The sequence below is a fragment of the Gallus gallus genome, chromosome 5 (assembly GCF_016699485.2).
Source record: "Gallus gallus isolate bGalGal1 chromosome 5, bGalGal1.mat.broiler.GRCg7b, whole genome shotgun sequence".
Lineage (NCBI taxonomy): Eukaryota > Metazoa > Chordata > Aves > Galliformes > Phasianidae > Gallus > Gallus gallus.
In genome coordinates, this window is record NC_052536.1 from 16183522 (window position 1) to 16203992 (window position 20471).

A 20471-nucleotide genomic window follows, 5' to 3' on the forward strand; every position below is an offset into this window, starting at 1 on the left:
AGCAAGCAACAGTCAGATCCTACATCACGTACGAAGAAATACATTAAAAACTCTTAGTTAGAATCTAAGAGATACCAACTGTATCAGATTACTGCTGTTAAAATAAGTAGAATCAAGTCTCTCAAGGATTCCCTGAATGGCACCTTACCAACATTTCTTTGACAAAAACCTCTTGAAACTACCAGTTGTTAACACCATAACTCCTTCTGCTACATTAATAGCAACACTCACTCTATTGGCACCATCTACCCAATCAATATATTACCCACAGCAGAAATTATTCAGATATTTTAAAACAGAATTAGCATAAGAATTTCAAGGCAGTGGTTAATGCAAAGAAAATGCTGTATGCAAACTGAGAATTTGAAAGCCTGGAGTAAATCTCAATAAAATCAATTAAAAGTTGCTTTAATTAATTTGATTTATTAATAGGTGTTTTTATTTACTAAGCCAATGACTAAAAACAACCAACCAAAAATACAACTGCATTAACAAGTATAATATTAGGATAGTATGGCCTTCTTGAAAAACATTACAAGCAAACTGCCAAAATAAAATTGACAAGTAGTGAGCCAAAGGAAGAAGAGATGGGAGGAGAAGAGAAGAGGTATAAACATGCTCATTAAATGAAATCCACCAACATTTTAACATACTTCTAGGAGCAAGTTTTGTAAGAAATAAATGGGAGGCAGGGAATGAAGAGAACTGAGTATGTGATCAGTACCAAAATAAGTGCTGTTTTTTAAGCAGACTCATACCCCTGAACTCTTCATATCATATTCCTAAAGGATAGGAACAGCCTTCCCCTTAGAAGGGGAAAACCCTTCTTTTTAATTTAATTTATCCCCCCCCCCTCTTTTTTTTAACTTAGAAGGGCAAAAACTATGTGATTTCTTTTTTATAAACCATCTATCATTTCAGTCACCATTTCTTAGATAAGTACAATAAAAATCCATTAATTAATAATAATCCATTACAAATTAAAATCCTCTTGGATGCGGTGCTCAGGGACATGATTTAGCAGAGGGTTGTTAGAGTTAGGGTAGTATGGTTAGGTTGCAGTTGGACTTGATGATCTTGAAGGCCTTTTCCAACCTGAGCAGTTCTATGATTCTATGAATAATGGCCAACTGAAAAATTAATGAATTCAGATCAATGTATTAACTATTATATTTCCAAATATTCACCTGTCCTTCTCCAATTTTGGTGAAATTTCAAATGTTGATGTCAAAAACAGGTTATTTTCATCATTATTTCCAATGTCCATGTAGTTTAGCATGGTCGGCTGGGTTTTTTTATCTGGACTTTCTTCATAATTTTTGCAACCAATGCATTTACAAATTGAGGAACACACAATCTTAGCCTGGTAAATATAGAATACTTAGAATAAAAATGTATAAAACTTGAATCAAACATACAACTGAGCAGCCACTAGAGTTAAATCTCCAGGACTTATTCAAGATGCACGTGTCTTGGATACCCCCAGAATGAGATCATCAGTATCTATGTAAGGAAGCAAATCTGTTCCTTGCAGGAATTGTTTTTGGTGAATGATGATTCTCTTTGCTCTGTATACTGGACAAATCAACACCCCCATAAATTTGCAGTTTGTGCAAAGACTATCTGAGTTGGCAGAAATCCATTCCTCTTTTCATCTGGAGCACAGCACTGGCTGACAGCTCATGGCACTGAACATTTCAACTGATCAACTTCAGCTATAATTATTTGAAGTCACGACAAGGCATGACAAGAGAGAGATTGCTTCCCTTATGTTAAAAAAAAAATTATGATGCACTATTCAAAGAGATAAGAAATTCTTTTTAGAGACTAGTGTTTACAGAATACAGTCAGTGATAATGTGATAAACACTGACAGGAAAATCGGACAGACTCACCTCAAAGCACTCACAATAATTCTTGAGACATCCTGAACGCTTGCAGTTACATCCTTTGTTATGGTGAGGTTTAATGTCTCCCAGTTCGCTTTGTCCAATCTTTGGTAGAAAAGCTTCTGGGTTTCTATCAAGACAGACCTAAAACAAAAAGGGTTACATTAAGAGATATTCAAAGACTGTTTTATAGCATCTAAGTGATACCCAGTATTTAAAAAAGAAATTCTGATTTTCACTTGGTGATAAGAGGAACATACATAAGTTTCCCAAAACGTGCAATAGCAAAAATTCAAAGATTCCAGAATACTGAATTGAGTGGGATCTACCATGATTTTATGGAATATCCTAAATGACCCACTCATCTGTTATTCTTTTGGGGCTGTTTTTGTCTCTCTGCTGATACTACTTTCACCAGAAACAGAAAGTTCTTGGTGAAAAATGAACCCATCCATATATAGCTATGGACACCTCAGAATTATTAACCATAGAATGGTCCAATACAAAGCTGATACACAGAAATCAGCACTGGATTTTCCACTGGACAGTAGCTTTTTTCAGAATACCATATAAGTCAGATTAAACAGCACTCTATGTACAATATATAAGAGTGGCACAGAAACTGGTATGCTTTTCTCAAGGACAAACAAGATCTCTTGCGCTCTACCATGATGCTATCTGTGGCAGTGAAAGGAGTGCTTAGACTGCTACAACCTCACCAGTTCAACTGCTGAAGAGCATTTGAATTCAAAACCTAGTTGTAGCATATCTATATCAAAAACTACTGTGGCTTTGCCCAGTTGGATTCAGAAGAATTCTAATTAAATGAACTTCTTGTACAATCCACAGATGATGTGAATGATACAACAGAGATCTGGAGAGCTGCACACAAGAAACACAAACCCACCAATATATCCTTATTTTAAAGTATCAGTATATTAAGATGTTTCACTTTCACTTTAAACCTTACATAACAGATATGTATTTATATACAATAAATAATTGCCCAGATTCTGCAGTTCGATAAAATACAAAAGTTAGCCCCCCATACTGTTTAATATTCCACTAATAAAAGCAGAGTTTCCAAATGTAGAATCTCACTGCTTCTCAGAAGTAAAGGGTTCAGTGCTGTTGTGATGAGCATGAGCTTTGCTTTGCATTGTTGCTTAGTCAACCAGAAAGAATAGCACAGACAACTACAAAAGATCTGTCAATTAAAATAGTAATTCAGAAAATGATAATTTCATAGAATCACAGAATGGCTTGGGTTGGAAGGGACCTTTAAGATCAGTTCCTGCTATAGGCAAGGATGCCTCCCTCTGGATGAAGTTGCTCAAAGTCCCATCTAGCCTGGCCTTGAATGCTTACAGAGAGGGGGCACCCACAGCCTCTCTGGCCAACCTGTTCCAATGTCTCACCACCCTCACAGTAAATAATTTCTTCTTAATATCTAGTTTAAATCTACCTTCTTCCAGTTTTAAACCATTTTCCCTCATCCTGTCACTACATGCCCTTCTACAAAGTCCCTCCCCAGCTTTCCTGTAGGCCCCCTTCAGGTCCAGGAAGACCACTATATAAGGCCCCACAGACCTTCTCTTCTCCAGGGTGAAGAGCCCCAGCTCTTCTCTCTCAGCCTGTCCTCACAGGGGAGGTGCTCCAGCCCTCTGAGCATCTTCATGGCTCTCCTCTGGACCTGCTCCAACAGCTCCATGTCCTTCTTGTGTTGGAGGACCCAGAACTGGAAGCAATACTCCAGGTAGGGTCTCACGAGAGCAGAGCAGAGGGACAGAATCACCTCCCTCAACCTGCTGGTCACACTTCTCTGATGCGACCCAGGATACAGTTGACCTTCTGGGCTACAAGTGCCCATTACTAGCTCATGCTGAGTCTTCCATCAACCAACATCATCAATCTAATTCTGACTTTGGGACACAAATTTTTGTTCAAGTGAGAACATTTTCTGAAATTAAATATGGATTTGCACGCTTTGTTCCAACAGTAAAAATTATCATTCCATTAATATGCCACTAGTTATAATCAAAAGTATCAGAGGCTCCTTAAAAGTAAATTAAAAAAGAAAAATGTTATTTTTTTAATGTAAGAAAAATATAGCAGCCGCCATTGGTGACATTTTGTATAAAAATAACATATTTCAAAGACTGTAGCTAGAGAAATAAAACAATATTAGTGCATTTTTCATACACAAAGCTGATATTGATATATACAGTATCATGTGTATAGATATATTTTACCTTAATGGCTTTAAATCGTTCAGTTTCATGAAGTGGATTGTTGTAACAATTATTGCAATTGCAGTTGTTGCAAAAGTCTCCACTGGCAAAGCATTCACAATATCTACAATCAACATATTAACACAACTTAAGAAATGAAAAGATTAACTGGTTTTAAATGTTATTCAACTTCAAACCAGAACTCATAGTTCCTACCCCTCCTCTGTTATTTAACCATATCCAAAAATAAACAGAGACCTTCTCTCTCACTCGTTCATTTTCACATTTTTTAAAATGCACCCACTCCATAAATGAAACAAATTTTAATCATCATATACACATCTCTGTGCATTTTACATATGCATGTAAATACATAATAAGACTCTGCATAATAGTTATGTAGATCACTGCTGTACAGAAGTGAGACAGAATTGATACTTCAATATACAGCATTTTCATTCTATAAACGATCTTCTAGATGCACTCTGAACAATGCCTTCTAGGTTCTCTTTATATTTTCCATGTTTTTAATTATGTTAATCATCCACAACTACACCCTGAATTGTGAATTTGTGTGATACTATTTGACATAAACTGTTGATCTTTACCTAAAGATCAGACGAGCAATTTTTGCCTCATATGGCTTGTTCATTAGAATACATTTATTGTATGCTTATTCTTTTAAATATACACTGCTATCAATATTTATTAAATGTTGATAAGCTATTACTTACAATTTCAGACACTGCGATTTTGTGCATTTACATGGTTTCTTAGACTTTGTAATCCCTGAACCAAAAGGTAGGCTACACAAATTGAAAGAGGAAGAAAATAAGGAAAAAAAAAATTTACAAATCAAAAATTGGTCTATACTTTTGAAACTTTGATACATTCTTCCCCCCCCACCCCCCCACCCTCCCCACAGCTACTGCAGTGCTATTTAAACAATTGTGGAGTCAAAAAACAAGTGACAAAAAGACAATCTCCTGCAATCTACCAGTTGTCACTACTAGGGGCAGGTCAGCAACCAGTCAGAACCCAGTAACTGCACTGCAACTGCAAAGCACTCTCATCTGTCACACCGGGCTTGCATCTGCCTTGTATTTAAAAATGATCTGCAATTAAGGTTTATTAAAAGAATCTCATTAGTGTTAGAACTATGAGCTAAACACATGTTAATTATATTTTAAAACGTATCAATTAACTCAGAAAATTAAAAGTTTTTTGGACACATTTACAGCACAGTTGCATTGATCCTAAGAAATCCTGGAAGCCTTGACCACCAGTAAATGGAATAATGGCTACCATGATATATACACAAATCACTCTTACAAAATTGCATGAGAAGCAGCTGTATTACACAAAGATGTGTAGGAGTATTTGCCAGTATAAAATTCAAAATTCATAATGGACTAAGTGTTGCAAGCATCTTACCCTGCTGAAGTCATTTTCACATGTAGATTAGATTCTGGTTGGAAAGTAGAAGAGCTAGCTATTGATTGTAAGTATTCGTGTTCAAACTGTTCAAGATAAAATACATACAGCTTGCTTATATTAAGTTTTAAAAACAGATTCCTGTGAGTTAAAAAAGTAACACAAAGAAAATGTCCTGACGATGCTTTGTTTGCCATGTATAGTGACAAAACTCATGGAAGTACGAAGCTGTGAAAACTGCATGCATTTCCTCTTTAAAACTGCTTTGTATGTCAGGATACCCATTTCTCCCAGTACGAAGTATCAAGAACAGCAGCCAGTGCTGCAGCATTTGCACGCTGTTTTCAGTATACTGATAACTCTAAGTTCAGTTGCTTTTAATTGCAGTGATCAAGTCAAACTGGCTAGTGACTTGATGATGTACATTATGCTCAGCTGCAGTACGGCAGCTAATTGGTTGAAGACTAAACAAACTTAACTAAATGTATTAGCTTACGGTCCAACAAAACAGAATGCAGATCTATTTTCTCTTCAGACATATAATAGCCTAGTAAAACAGGTACAAGGAGGTGCTGTGAGTACTTGTAAATGATAATTATTTTAAGCGGTTATCAATCTAGCTGCTGATAAGGAAGAAGAAAATTAATATATTTAAAGCAAGAGAAGAAATCTAGGGAACAACAGGCTGGGGATAAAATCAGAGAGAGAACTGCAATCCTGTCTACATCTCTAGAATGTTTAGGCACCAATTTTTCAGTACGCTACTTTTCATGATGAAAGACTCTATAGTTCATTGCTCCATCTGGCCCTTGGGTTTTTAATTTCCTCCTTTATGAGGGTGGCTGTTAACCACAAACCATCTGCTGTGCTTGTACTGACATTACATTCATTTAACACAAATCAGAAGTTAACAGGTAAACATTTGCAATGATTTTTGCTACCAGCTCTGTTGGAAGTAACGAGAGAAATCAAACATCCACAAAGATTTTTAGTCTTCTGTTTCCATTTTTAAAAATAAATTGCAATACACTTCTATGGCTCCATTAGCAAATAATAATTGAAAAAAAAATTATAAAGACTTATTGACTATTAAGTCCTAGTCAAGAAATACAGTGTAAGGAATCCTACCGGAAGAAAATATTCTCTTTCTGGTAAAAGTCAATGTGTTTTCCTTCAACTCTCAAATAGTTCTCAGAAATAAAGTCATTTACATAAGTACCAAATTCAAGTCTGAAAAATTGGAATTTATTTTTCTCATGGAAAAGTGCACCTTTAATTGTTATTATTTACAGAAAATTCTCAAATTGGAGAATTTGTACACAGAAAGCATTCAGGATTGTAAAACGAACCTGTCTAAATTAGCTAAACTGTCTTTAGAAAATGCATACAATCATTACCTCCTGACATTAGACACAAGAACCTACTTTAAGAAAAGGAAAGTTTATACTCTGCTTAATATGTGACAAGAATAAAGTTGCTTTACCTCTTGTTTGTTTGAATCCAGATTACCTGGAACAGGCAAAAACTGCCCCAGTAGAGCCGTTACAGGGTTGTCCGCATCTGCAAAGATGACATTTAACTGACTGCTCACAATGTATAAAGTTGAATTTATCCATTAAACTCTTTGAATTAAGCATACAGGCAAATGGGTAGTTTTGACTTTTTATATTAATAAAAAACAAAACAAAACAAAACCCAGAATATTTCCTGACAGTGTCTGTCTTTTTGCACTATCTACTCCATTTAGTTTGGGGAGCAAACTTACTCCATAAATGTATCAAAGAAGAACCTAGAAGATCTTTCTTCAGAAAAGTTTTTCTCAATTAGAAAAAGAAAACTGACAATAAAAAATACTCCTTTACAGAAGAATTCAACTCTTCACCAGTTTTTTAGCTAGGAACGTGGACAGATGCTATTACTCAATGAAATCAAGTACATTTAATTAGAAAGAGCATAGACTTGTAATATTTTGACATGAAAAATAACCAGACCAGATGTTTAGCCTGAGCTCTTACTATATGAATTTCCAGAATTCTGTCAGAGTATCAAGAAAGGAGGCATTTAGCCTATTAAAACAACAACAACAACAAAGAAACAGCAACTAAAAATCTATGAAGAAATCCATGACTGTAAGAACAGAGTTTTGTGCAAGTCCCAGTGAGGCACTGCATTTAAGAAAATCAGTATCTTAGGCTATGTAGGAAAAAGTAAGCATTACTCCATTAGTCTTACTGAGATTGCAAGATTAATCTACGTTTAAAGAAACTTTGAGATACAACTTCTGGACCTACACCTTTTACTTACTGAGAAGATCAGTAAAATGTAAGAAAGCTTGGGCAAATAAAAACTAAAACAAACAAAAAGCCATTGCTCTCCTCAGATTTTTCTTCCCTAATGTTGCAGCAAATTAATGAGAGCTTGAATGTTTTTTATAGACACATTTTCTTTAATTTGAATGTACCTGGTTTACTTTTCTGATAAATATAAATAAACATGCTCCATAACTTGAGCATCTGCTGAGATTCAAACACTCAGCATCTACTGACAACATGAACAGTGTGAGTATGGTGCCTAGTAATAAAAGGCTTTGTTTTCACAATGAGATTGTCACACACCACTGAAATAAGATACTGATAAGTGAAGAAATAATCTTTCTGTTTCTGTGGAAGCTATATTTGGGTAAAGAAATATTTTAGTCTTAAACCTCTCTTAAGCAGTGTTGCTTCTAAGATGCAAATGTATGGTCCCACTAAGATATAGTGAATATATAAAAATAGCTAAACAATGAACTTTCAGATCTCAGAAATCATCTCTTTAAAAACGGATGGAACTTCAAGTTCACTGAGTGACGGAAACATTTGTGGGACATTTTGAATCCCAGGGCTGAAGGATACCCAACAGACCTCTATGATGCTCTTCATTTATAGTGAAACAGTGACACTTCGTGGTGCGGTGAGGTAAATGCAACTGTATGCAAGCGCTTCCTGCTAAGCATGCTTTCTCATGAGACAAGTTGATCTGTATATTAAAAATTATAGTTACATTCAACACGACCATTCCATCATTTTCATAACACTTAAATGCCTAGATTTTTTTAATTATTACAAAATAAAGTAAAACAATAACTTGTGATAGCTATACTAGCTTCATCTTACCTCTGCTCACTGCTGATCAAGAAAATAAACGTGCATTTGCACATTAACTATGATCTGCTATCTGGCATGCTAGAGATAACTTTAACTTTGATTTTACCAGATGGAAGATAATTACATTGGTCTTCATACTGTGGAATGAGATGGATTGTTTTCAGATCCTGTGTGCCACAATTCTTTATACAGAGTATTTGAGTGCCTCCTTCCAGTTGACAGATCATCTGGAATAAATAAATAATGATAGCCTCCCATCTAAGAAACTGTAATTCTAAGCATGCAGACAGAATGGTTTTCGTAAGAGTAACATGCTTCATAAAGCTGCATCATCACACACCGAAGTCTCTCAGAAAAACGTAACACTGTACACAAAGATGTCCACTTTTTGACCCTTTCAGTTTGTTTGGTTTTGGAAGCAGCTGTGATACTGTAGCTCTTCAATCTAGGGTGAGATGCGCTCCTGGTTCTCTAAACTGTTCTGTAAGGTTTTGCATAACACACTCTAGCTAGTTTTCTACTATGCAGGCCTAAAATTCAGTTGCCTACCCAGAACAAACCCCATTTCACTTCAATGTTTCATGTCATTTATTCAGATGTGACTGTTTATCAAGACTGTTCCTTTGTAAAATAACTTTCATATTACTGTAGGTAGCCTTGACATAGAAAATAACATTTTATATGTAAGATAGCACTTTATCTAAGTAAAAAATTAGTTTCTGAGTCTAAGAAAAGCACTATCTAATCAATCTTGACACAAAACTTACTAAACGGGATTTGGGTGCATACGTGGTACAAGTAAGTTAATGTTTCCTTAGCGTATCATTCTTTTCGTACGCTTCTTAGCATATCAATTACCAGACATAAATTACCAGGGGGCTGGAATTATTTCTGTGTAAATATCCAGGTTCCTCTGCCACACCATGCAGTGCTAATAACTCGCAGTTAGACTCATCGGTATTTGAACTCTGAAAAATTGCTCCATCTTCGTGACTCTCCGTAACATTTCTGATTGCATCTCTTACTTCGGCCTGAAAGAAACAAGGGTTATACCTTAACAGGCACTCCTTAAAATCTTCACTGAGTTCCAGGCACATACCATGAATTTAGAAATCAAATGCATACTTACTATTTCATCATAGACAGAAGCACTAGTCTGAGGCAAGCCATAGACACCACTGGAGCATTCTTGTACATGAAATAAAGAAAGTTTCGTTTATTAAGACATTTGTTCACTTTTGTTTGGTTTTAATGCCAGGAGCTCACTCATGGTATCAAGGAGATTTTGATGTCACTACAGTGTTACAGTCTCATAAAATACTATTTAATATTCTCTTGTAACAGACTGGAGAAACACAGGTTTCTATATGTATTTGATGTCTCTAAAAGGTTTCTCGTGACCATCTGGTAGAAATCATTTAGCATTACGTTAGCGAGGCTGCTGCGTACGTCAGCTTCCACTGGAAAGACTGTATATTGCTATCATACAAAGGAGAGCTGGGAGACTTACTGCATTATAAAGAACAAGGGAAAATCAAAAGTAAGCCTGAACTTTGTGGTTGAAGCAACAAGAACATACATGAATAAACACTGATCTGCTTCAAAACATTCTCCTTTCAGGCTTGCTCAGCTCTATGAGAGTTATCAGAAGGGGCTCATGCTGCAACTTCCCAAATGCAGGAATTTTTTTATTTACACATTCATACCCTTTTGTAACACTGTAAGAGGAGTTAAAATAAATTAATAAAACAAACAAATAAACAATCCCACTCAGACACCTGTGGCACTTACCAGTAAAGCAATCTGGCAAGTTTTTTGACTGCATAGGACTGTTTTGGATTCCTTTAAACTGATCATAATAAATACAATTATTCTCATCCTCAGTTGGAGGTATTAACGATCTGAACACCTGAAGAAAAGAATGTTTTATAACTACTTTATATATTACGCATCCCCTAAAAGAAACAAACGAACAAACAAAAAACAACACAGATAAACAGAAACTGGCTTATGGTGATCTTCAAATTGGAAATTATTTGCATTTCTAAGTTATAATTAAGCACATAAAGGCTGCAGAATAACCAGCATTACCAGATACTATTGACAGGCGACTATTACTTCTCCTTGTTCTGTTCAGTGTGCAGTTACGTTTCTGGATCTAATATTTCTGTAACTATAAGAGCCTACATTTCAATTTAACACCTAACACCTACATTTCAATTTTCCATAATAAAGTAAATGAACAGAAATTGAACTATTTTGTAGTTTCAAATTAGAACTGAGATCGTTTGAACCGGACAAATTTCTTTCCATCTCTATGTTCCCTGCTTTCTCTGCTTAATACAGGACAGTAGTTCAGAGGGATAAGCAAGCAGTATAGAAACAGCCAATTGGCTTTAATTCAGTAAAATTAGTATTGATAATATGATTATAACATTATTCTCATACTTTCAGGAAACACAGCAGATGAAAGAAACTGATTCAGTGTGGTAAACTGTATGGATACCAGGAAGAGAGATGGTCAGAAAGATTCTAAATCTCATTTTTAAACCGTTGTATGGAAGAGGTGAGCCAAACACATTATTGTTACCTGCAACTTGACTTTGAAGAAAGGAACTATTACACCTAAATCATACTCGAGAGATCTGAAACTTATTAATAGCTTCAAATAATGAAGATTCTGATTATTAAAGAACTACTGATAATATTGGACATGCACATAAAGATTCTCTGAAGTTAGAGATCTCTGTAAAACATAACCTGAAATCAGAAAGCAAGCTAAAACATGTAGGGTTAACGTCAAGGCAGACTTCAAGCATCTCCACATGAAATGGCACTGGAAAATGCCCCACAGCTGCCACCCAACTTTCAGTCTAGCACCTTGGTGGGATACTGCAAGAAAAAAACATCAGACCCATTCTCAACCAAGTGATTTTTGTTAGTTTTTGGTGAGTTTTAATGCCTTTTTGAATTTCTGAATCTTAGAGTAGCAATGCTTGTTAAAATATTTACATTGGAAAGAAATGTCAACTGGTACGCTTAGTTATTTCAAAATAGCTTCCCAGAGGAAACAGTGTTCCCCCAGAAGCTGCCTATGGAGCACAAGCTGAATTAGGCAATTTCTTCAGAAGATATTCTACAACCAGGAAGAAAGATACAAGCACACATAAGTATTCTAAATATGAATAGTCTGCATTAAGCAGATGGACTTGGTCCCGTGACCATCACTAAAAGTTTAATGCTGCACACCTGCAGAGACAGTAATTAATTCAATATAGATGATGTTACCTTCAAAGCACACCACTTACAAAACTACTTCCTCTACAGATATTTAACAACACAGGCCACAGTTTACCATTGCAGATAAATTAATTTCAAATGCATTTGGACTACACATTCTAAGATGACAAGCACGTCACCTGTAGAACTAAAGAACAAAAGTTAATGTAATAGAGAAGAGAAGGCTCCGGGGAGACCTCATTGCAACCTTCCAACATTTGAAGGGCGCATATAAACAGGAGGGGAAAGACTGTTTACAAGGGTGGAATGGTTTAAAATTAAGACAGGGGAAGTTTAGGTTAGATATTAGGAAGAAGTTTTTCACATAGAGGGTGGTGATACACTGGAACAGGTTGCACAAGGAGGCTGTGGATGCCCCATCCCTGGAGGCATTCAAGGCCAGGCTGGATGTGGCTCTGGGCAGCCTGGTCTGGTGGTTGGTGACCCTGCACATAGCAGGGGGTTGAAACCAGATGATCATTGTGGTCCTTTTCAACCCAGGCCATTCTATAATTCTATGCTTCTACTTTGTACAACTACCAGATAGCTGCTAATACCAACAGTAAGATATAAAGCTGAAGCGGGTACTGCACAGTAACATTTTTTCTTAATAAGCAAAATACCCAGCCATTTAAAAACAGGGCTCCAGACGCAGGCAAAAAAGAGCAGCAAACAGAACCGTACGTTCACTACATGTTATTTATAGCACTAGGAAACTAGTTCAATTTCTGTATGTACTCCTGAGTTTGTTCCAGTATAAGATTTATAACGTTACTTCAAACATAACATGAATCCCATCTCAAGTTTTAATGTGGTGATCTTCTACATATACATTACAAACAAGCACACATAAAAATTCTTATTCCACATATCTTACGGGTACGGTTCCAATATTTTGGCTGGCTGCTCCTTCTGAAGAGAAAACACTTGGAGTTGGAACACCGCAATTTTTATGCTGTGTCACTACAGAAGAAAGGAAACGGCCACCATCTGAAGGCAGATAAGGTGAATGCCTATAATCAGCTTCTTCTGGAAGATTTAATCCTTTGTATTTTTCAAGATCTTCATTGTCACAGCTGCTGCTTCCATGTGGATATGTTTCAACTTTTGCTGTTGTGTTCTGATTTTCAGTGGAAAGAGGATACTCAAAGCAATCCAACAAAGCCTCTCCCACATCAATAGAGTACAACTGATTGCCTTGACTAGATGACAATCCTTCAACAGGATTATTAATTACTGCAGTTTCCAGGCTGAAGTTGTCAGAACTATCAGGAATATTCTGACTTAATATTTCAGTTACAAATCCATCATCTATAGCTGATCTTATGTCAAACAATATCTGATTCTCCATAGTCACAAGCAGCCAGGTGCTTCTTATTTACTTGAAGTTAATTAATTTTTCTATCACAGTATTCTTCCAGATAACTTAGATATCTAGAAGGGAATGAAATAGTCTTAACCAAACAAGTATGTGCAACACTGAAGACTAACACAATTAACACAACACTGAAGAATACAACACCGATGCAGCTGTTCGTGCCCTGAAAAGCCACCAAGCCAACAAACAGCTGCTTTTAGCATAAGAACAACTTATTTGCAACTTTTCGTGTTGCATGGCACCGGGGCTTAAAACGGAATTTAGCTGCTTGGTTTTAGCAGTAGGAAAAGAAAAGGAAAATTAAATCTGACACAGCAGGGAGCTTGGAGAGAAGTCGTTACATTGTTAATCTCGTATAACTGAGCACGGTAAGCCCAAATCACCTATACTCCCCACGTCACTACTGCCAGACGTAGACAAGGCGCTCCTTTGCCCTCGGTGCTCCACAACTCCTGCACTAAGGTACCAGCCCGAACCTGCCCGCGCTACCACGACAACTCCTGCGTTTGGGCCACGCTAACAGCAGCACGCTCAGGCTCACGACAGGAAACCAGCCCTCCTCCTTCCCTCTACCCCCTCTTCAGCCCCACCCCACGCACAGCACAGCAGTGGCTGTACCCTGCGCCTCGGCTCAGCGAGAAGGCGAGGAAGCCGTCGCGTGCTCGACCGTTACAGGGCGCTGCGCGTGCGAGGTAACGGCCGAACCGCGCGGGCTCGGCTCGCGCCCCGGGGGCGGCGGCGCGCTCCTCACAGGAGGAGCTATGGGCTCTTAGGGGTCACTGACTGTGAAGTCAGTGCGGATTACGAGCCTCCATGCAGACCGTTTCAGACGAACTTTCCAGCAGCCATTTCCACCTCGTAGAATAGCTGAAGACTCGAGCTGTCGCCACGGAACCTGAAAAGCTGTTTGTTAACACACGTTCTCTGTTAACTAGCAAAGTACCGAGGTACAAAACACCTTTTAAATAAGCTGAAGAGTGCCCTGCTACAGTTCCGAATTGGCTTTGACTCCACCGATTTCACAAGTCCGGCCAAGCAAGGTGCCAGAAAGAAAATAGAAAGGACATGAAACATTCTACATAGTAGTAGTGGTAATTGTGAAACTTTATTTTATTTTTGGAAGTCACAGAAGAGGGTAGAACACTGGGACAGACTACAGAGTGTAAATAACCAGCCACAGAAGTAGAGTAAGCGAACAAGATAAAAAACAGCTTAAAGTAATACATTTTATACAAGAAAGCAATTGGTACAAAGGCTGAATTAGAACCATGATTTTCAAGGTCAGGCTTGCACGCACCTCCATAGTCCTTCAGAAGCCCAACCCTTAAAAGAGTATTGACTTTGGAATAACCTTAGTCCTGGGCAATAGCAGCCTCTAAATGCACCAAATTTCTGCTATTCCATCATATTAAATAGCTGAAATAATAAATTCTGCAAATTCGTACTTAAAGGATTCGATCAATTCCACACAGGTGTTTAACAAACAGGTTAATTTGTTATCCAAACCTAGCCACCCCTCACTCAGAGCTCTTCTCACTGCACTCTTCTCACAACAGGTGGTTCAAGGTTCAGTTACGGATGAACAGTTGTTCTAAATTACAGACATTAACAATAAAGTACACCATACTAGAAAGTTCATTCAGTTCTAAGTAATTTCAATTACATTCCTATGGCTTTTGAGCAAAAAAAAAAAAAGCAAGTAGTTTTACTGTATGTACACCATACTGAATATCAAGTTTTAAATTAATTATTTATTAACAGCCTACATTCACTGTGGATTTCTAAGATTTACATCCAAAAAGCATATTTTATTTACATGCCGTTGACATCTTAAAGAACGAAATAAAATCCTACCTGTTTAGGAATTATGATCTAACTCAAATTAAAAAAAAAAGTAAAGAAAAAAGATACATTTAACACCACTCTTTTAAACATTTACAATAAAAAAAACAACTTTCTGTGCCAATTATACTTACTCTAAGAATGTAAAATTGCATTGATAACTGCACTAAGTACAATTAGACATGAAACATTTAAAACCTGAGAGTCAAATCTAAATATTTTGTTTTGGAAAATCCTAGAAGCCCTATGTTAATTTAAGCACAGACTGGTCAGTGGTCAATACAAAAAACAGTGCATTGTTTCTGCAGTTCCAGAAAAATACATCATTTTAACACCGTTGCAGTAATTTGGTGAATGTTAGCTGCAGTAAGGCTTATTTTAAAGTCTCCTTTCCCACACACTTCATCCAATCAAATAATGGGCGTCTTTGGCCAATTCCTATGGGGGGGACCTATATTTATGTAAGCATGTATTTGCTTATGTATGTATTTAGGACCTCTGTTGAGGTTTTCCACCTCAGACATACACATAACAGGTATTTCAACAGCTAGATCTGAGTGAGGGAAAAACCAAAAAAAACCAACCACCATGTAGAGGCATATAAAGTTAGAAATACTGGCCAGAAAAAGAAATCCAAATAACCTAATGAGAAGTTTCACAGCATCCCCAAAGAGCTTTCAAAATTAGCAGAGCTCTGGGGCAACATTTACTGTATTACTCAATATTGTGTACCTTCTACTTCCAGAAAAGTAAATTTGCCCTAATGGGTGCACTGTATCGTGTGACCTAAAAAAGTAATGACACCGATGAAGTTTGAGGAAGAGTAGCATCACACACCAAGTTGCTTCAGTTTTGTAGTAATCATTTTACTTCTGCATTTACAAATACGCCCCTTTCTCAGTGAATTTGTCTGCCCTATTCCCACCCCCATTTTTGTTGCATCCTTCAGAAACTGCTTGACACAAAGGGCCACTCTCAGAAGAGTTTTTTCCATTGCCTTCACAGCCCGTTTCATGCAGAGAGCTGACCATGCAATTCTGGTCCTTGCAGGCTGAAACCTAGCAAACTACAGTTGCTCAGCTTCTACATGCAGCCTTGATTCATAGATAATCCAACAGGTTTGAGTTTAAATATATTTACATTCCCTAGGACCCAGAAACTCTTCTCTCAGCGAATCACTAATACCACTCAGCTAAATGAGATCATGAATATCTGTAGCTCTGAAAAGTTATTCCTGCACTTCCTAGAGAAAGGTCTTTGCCACGTAAGAGGAGATCATGTCATCAGAGCTTTGAACCCAGCTGCACCATACACAAGCAAAATCAATTCTAATGATAGCCACCTAATTTATAATTTCAAAACTAGATCTGCATTGCTATTTACCCTCCACAAAAATAATGTAAAACCAACTCCCAGCATAAGCTTTTCCCCTGTGTTTAGGATATTTCTTTTTCTAAGGCACTGGCATGGACAAGCACACAGGTCCATTTATATGGATATGAAATCAATCATGTGGCAAACATGCTTGTAAGTAATAAGAAAAGTCTGATACCTTCTAATTTGCATAATATTTTACTACTTCACTGTAGCACATACTTCCATACTTCTTCTGAAAAAGAAACACACCAGTTGGGTGTGTTGCACTAGGTTATGATGATGGGTTGTTTTTTTTTTAATCTTATGAAGAGATTACCTTTAAAGTAGTTAATGAGGTAAGCAGCCAGAAGTGTTGTCATTTCTTGCAATAAAGCAGCAGATACTCTGAAGAACATTCTGCTATCGATGCATACGAAATCAAATCTTTTGAAGGCTTTGAGTTTTAGACTTGATATGTTTTATCCCTTCCATTCTGGAATATGAGTGGACTCAAATAATTGTAAGAAAGAGAAAAAAAATAAGAGAAGACTGCAGGAGTTAGAATATACAGGCCTTCGTGCAATAGTGGTATACTTCATCCCTAGAAACGGATAAGATTCCAAAAGTTGCCCTTTGTGGAACTAAATGCTTCCAAACTACTAAAAAAAAAAAAATCATGAAACATTCAAGCCATGGCTAAGGTTTTCGTAGAAGATCAACAGGATTGTGACTCAGTTTCTTCACCAGCTAGTGTTTCCGCAAACCTTGCTTTCATTCGCTGTTCAGAAGAGTTTCCATCCCAACGATGGGAGGTTGCTTCGTGGCAATAACCCAGATCATTTGGTACAGTTTTTAGTAGGTTGAAACAAACCCATGATGTCAACCAATGCTTTTTGGATGTTCTTTCCAAAGCGATGAGAATCCTTAATAAATAAATAAAAATACAATGAGCTGTGCTGTCTGGTAACAGTTATCTTTTAAGTAAAAGAAAGAATTTTTAACATTTTGTAACTTTGGAATACAGATTTAGATCACATATATTACCATAAAACGGAATTAGAACAAAAGTTCTAATGCTATATAAATTAATCCAGGTTTATGCTATTACTGATTGGTAAATTCTACATTATGCAGTTATGTTATTTACACACAGAACTGAGAATCTACCTTTGAAATCAAATGTGTCTATAGCTTTGTATCATTGTTTAAAAAAAGAAAACTAAAACATCTAGTGCATACAAGATGATTTTATCTAAGCCATTTCTCACAAGACAAAAGACTACCCAGAAAGTGTAAAACACCTAAAAAACCCTAAAAATACTGCAAAAGCAAAAAAAAAAAAAAAAAAAAAAAAAATTGCATTTGAGCTCCTATTGGAATCCTGAATCTACTAGAAGAACAACATCAAATAAGGAAAGTGAAAATCACAATTACTTAAACACTAAGAAACTATTCCAAGAGATGAATGGTACAGGGAAGAAAAAGATTACAAATATAAATCATTAGCTACATGTTAAAACCTACTACAGGAAACTCTAATAATATCAAGGACAGGCACACAAAGTGCTGCCTTCTCTCTATGGACTTTTGCCTTGACTGATAAGACTACAGGGAAACTTAACGTATAAAGTAAAAGGCATCTGAAGAACAATGTGAACCACACATGAACAAAGTCGTAATTTCTAATATTTAATGATTAACCAGAGGCTTCAAGATCCATCAGACAAGTTAAGGTCTATGTAATCCTGCCAAAGCTGAGTATGTTGGTAAGTCATAAAACAAAGGGGAAGGACAAACTGAAGCTCACTCAACGCTGTTCTCTGCAACAGAAGGATATTGATGGATGACATCACTACATTTCAATAGCCAGGTGCTATTCCGAGAAATTATGATAATTAAGTTTCCCAACCACAGATTAAAATTTATCCATCAACTTCCATCAGAACTATTTGGACCAAGGAGATTCAAAGAATAAAGTGCATACTACTGTGTTATCTTTACCACTGCAGCCAGAGGCAAGTCAAAGCTAAACTGTAATAACAAAAACCAGGAGACACCTATCTTACTGCTTATGGCAGTAAGTTCCAGAGAACTACATGTGCACAAACATGACCTTAGGCTTTTTTTTTTTTATTACATCTGACAGGAAGGTGAAGTATTACACCATTTCCTTGGTTCATGAAGTCACTAAACTTATAGAAGCTGAGGAAAACATTAATATACAGCATATGTTGACAAAGTAAAAAGCAGAATATAACGTAAGTTGCAAGTCCTACTAAATTTTTAGTAGACAGTGAGTAGAAGAGTCTTAAAAGCAGATATCAGAACAGGAAAGGATTGTCTCTTACCGTTTCAGAACAAGAGAATTTGCTGGAGACATGGAAATGGATGGAGTTCTCATCCAAGATTATGTAAGAAACACCGTAACCATCATCAGCCACCTAAGGGAAGAAAAATGACAAGAACAAGTTTTAAACTTACTTTTTCTTCACTTTCTACACAATCAACCAATGGCCACAAAACCAGCTTTCAGCTTGACGAGTCAACTAAAATACACAATAATTATTGTGATTTCTGAGCCAAAGAGTAGTCCTGTGATCCCTCACTGTTCTTTTAATAGAAATGCTTTTTGAAATAGATGAATCTAGTCTACCACATGGAAAAGCCTGCCTAACAGAGTTAACAGGAATATTATCAATTTCCGTATTAAAATCTCAGTAAAATACTATAGTAAGTCAGAAACTCATTAAAACTCCACCAATACACTAGCTCCTCTAAAGTCCACAAAAGCTGCAGAAAACTTTCATTCTTATCCTAGCTACTACTCATATTTAGGAAGGCAAGCAGACCAATCTGAGTAGCTTAATTCAAAGGAAAGCATGAACGATTATTATTATTTCTTTAGTTAATTGGGAATTATAAATAAAAAACACGGAACAGTGAAATAATTACTTTCTACTGATCCCAACCTTAAAGTCTAGTGTAAGTAGTAAACTGCTTGTCACTGTAATAATAGTTTGACATACATAATCTGCAGGCATAGGTACAGCGATAGAAGCCCCCAGTTTATTAGATCTCCTTGCTGTGGAGCCTTACGCCACATTTGATAACTGCATATTTCCTTAAGAACAATCCATATTTTAGTGGGACAAGGGAAAAAGGTGACGTTGGTTTTTCTGAGCACATTCGTATAGTCGGAAAATATTAAGCACGTATTTAAAGCGTACATTGCACTTCTAATATGTAACATTAAGGTATTATGGGTCTGAAACAAAACTGTTTTTAAAAGGGATGCTTGTATTTAGTAAACATACAGGTCCAAATCCACCACCAGAAGATAACATCTCAGGGTTCTTCTTCAGATCAATGTGTTGCTGTGGTGTCTGACTCGTTGATAGTCTCCAAGGCTCAGACAAAACCTTTATTAGAGGTAAAAAAAGATATAATCAAGTACAACATATTAATTAGGAACATGCAACTCTCTCAAGAAATAATAAAAATAACTTAGAAAATATTCAATAAAGCAATATTAAAAGGTAACTCTAGTTCACATGTCAATGGAATGAATAATTGAGAGTGCTAGAAGAAACAATTTAACTTGTCCTAACGTATAAACCATCAACATATTAGATCTTCATGTTAATTTCTAAAGAAGTAATAAAATTTCTTAAAGTAGAAATATTATTTCAAAACAGATGAAACTGATCTATAGCCTGGTAAACTCTGCATAGCAGGTCTTGTCAACAAGATCAGCAATGGTGGTACTCAAATCCCAAGTGAATACTACAGTAATTAGAAGTTTGTAAAATCCCCAACAATACACAGATGTCTTGGAAGGCTGCAGAAGCTGTACAAGGTTGTTTGATCCTTAACTTAAAGCAGGAACACACATTTTATTTCATGAATTCCAACTTTAA

The 20471-nt window shown here is 36.5% G+C and overlaps 2 protein-coding genes across 22 annotated transcripts in view; both read right to left on the bottom strand.

Annotated features, from left to right (window-relative positions):
* Nucleotides 1–16127, bottom strand: part of TESMIN (testis expressed metallothionein like protein) — a 77974-nt gene extending 61847 nt beyond the window's left edge. For 2 of the 8 annotated variants that reach the window (XM_040701748.2, XM_040701746.2), the window contains exons 1-12: nucleotides 13975–16127; nucleotides 12856–13412; nucleotides 10491–10608; nucleotides 9829–9887; nucleotides 9572–9730; nucleotides 8806–8926; nucleotides 7037–7113; nucleotides 5554–5639; nucleotides 4854–4925; nucleotides 4141–4243; nucleotides 1895–2032; nucleotides 1188–1363 (exon numbers count right to left, since the gene is read on the bottom strand). In XM_040701748.2, coding sequence (XP_040557682.1) covers nucleotides 1188–1363; nucleotides 1895–2032; nucleotides 4141–4243; nucleotides 4854–4925; nucleotides 5554–5639; nucleotides 7037–7113; nucleotides 8806–8926; nucleotides 9572–9730; nucleotides 9829–9887; nucleotides 10491–10608; nucleotides 12856–13329 — 1583 coding nt within the window. In that variant the 5' untranslated portion in view covers nucleotides 13330–13412; nucleotides 13975–16127. Of the gene's footprint in view, nucleotides 1–1187; nucleotides 1364–1894; nucleotides 2033–4140; nucleotides 4244–4853; nucleotides 4926–5553; nucleotides 5640–7036; nucleotides 7114–8805; nucleotides 8927–9571; nucleotides 9731–9828; nucleotides 9888–10490; nucleotides 10609–12855; nucleotides 13413–13739 lie in introns of all 8 variants that reach the window. The other 6 variants (XM_040701749.2, XM_046942339.1, XM_015286831.4 and 3 more) reach the window with 5 other exon arrangements.
* Nucleotides 14443–20471, bottom strand: part of CPT1A (carnitine palmitoyltransferase 1A) — a 36126-nt gene continuing 30097 nt past the window's right edge. For 13 of the 14 annotated variants that reach the window (XM_040700878.2, XM_015286794.4, XM_015286798.4 and 10 more), the window contains 3 exons: nucleotides 19869–19973; nucleotides 18903–18995; nucleotides 14443–17477 (listed from right to left, as the gene is read on the bottom strand). In XM_040700878.2, coding sequence (XP_040556812.1) covers nucleotides 17391–17477; nucleotides 18903–18995; nucleotides 19869–19973 — 285 coding nt within the window. In that variant the 3' untranslated portion in view covers nucleotides 14443–17390. 14 annotated transcript variants of the gene reach the window in all.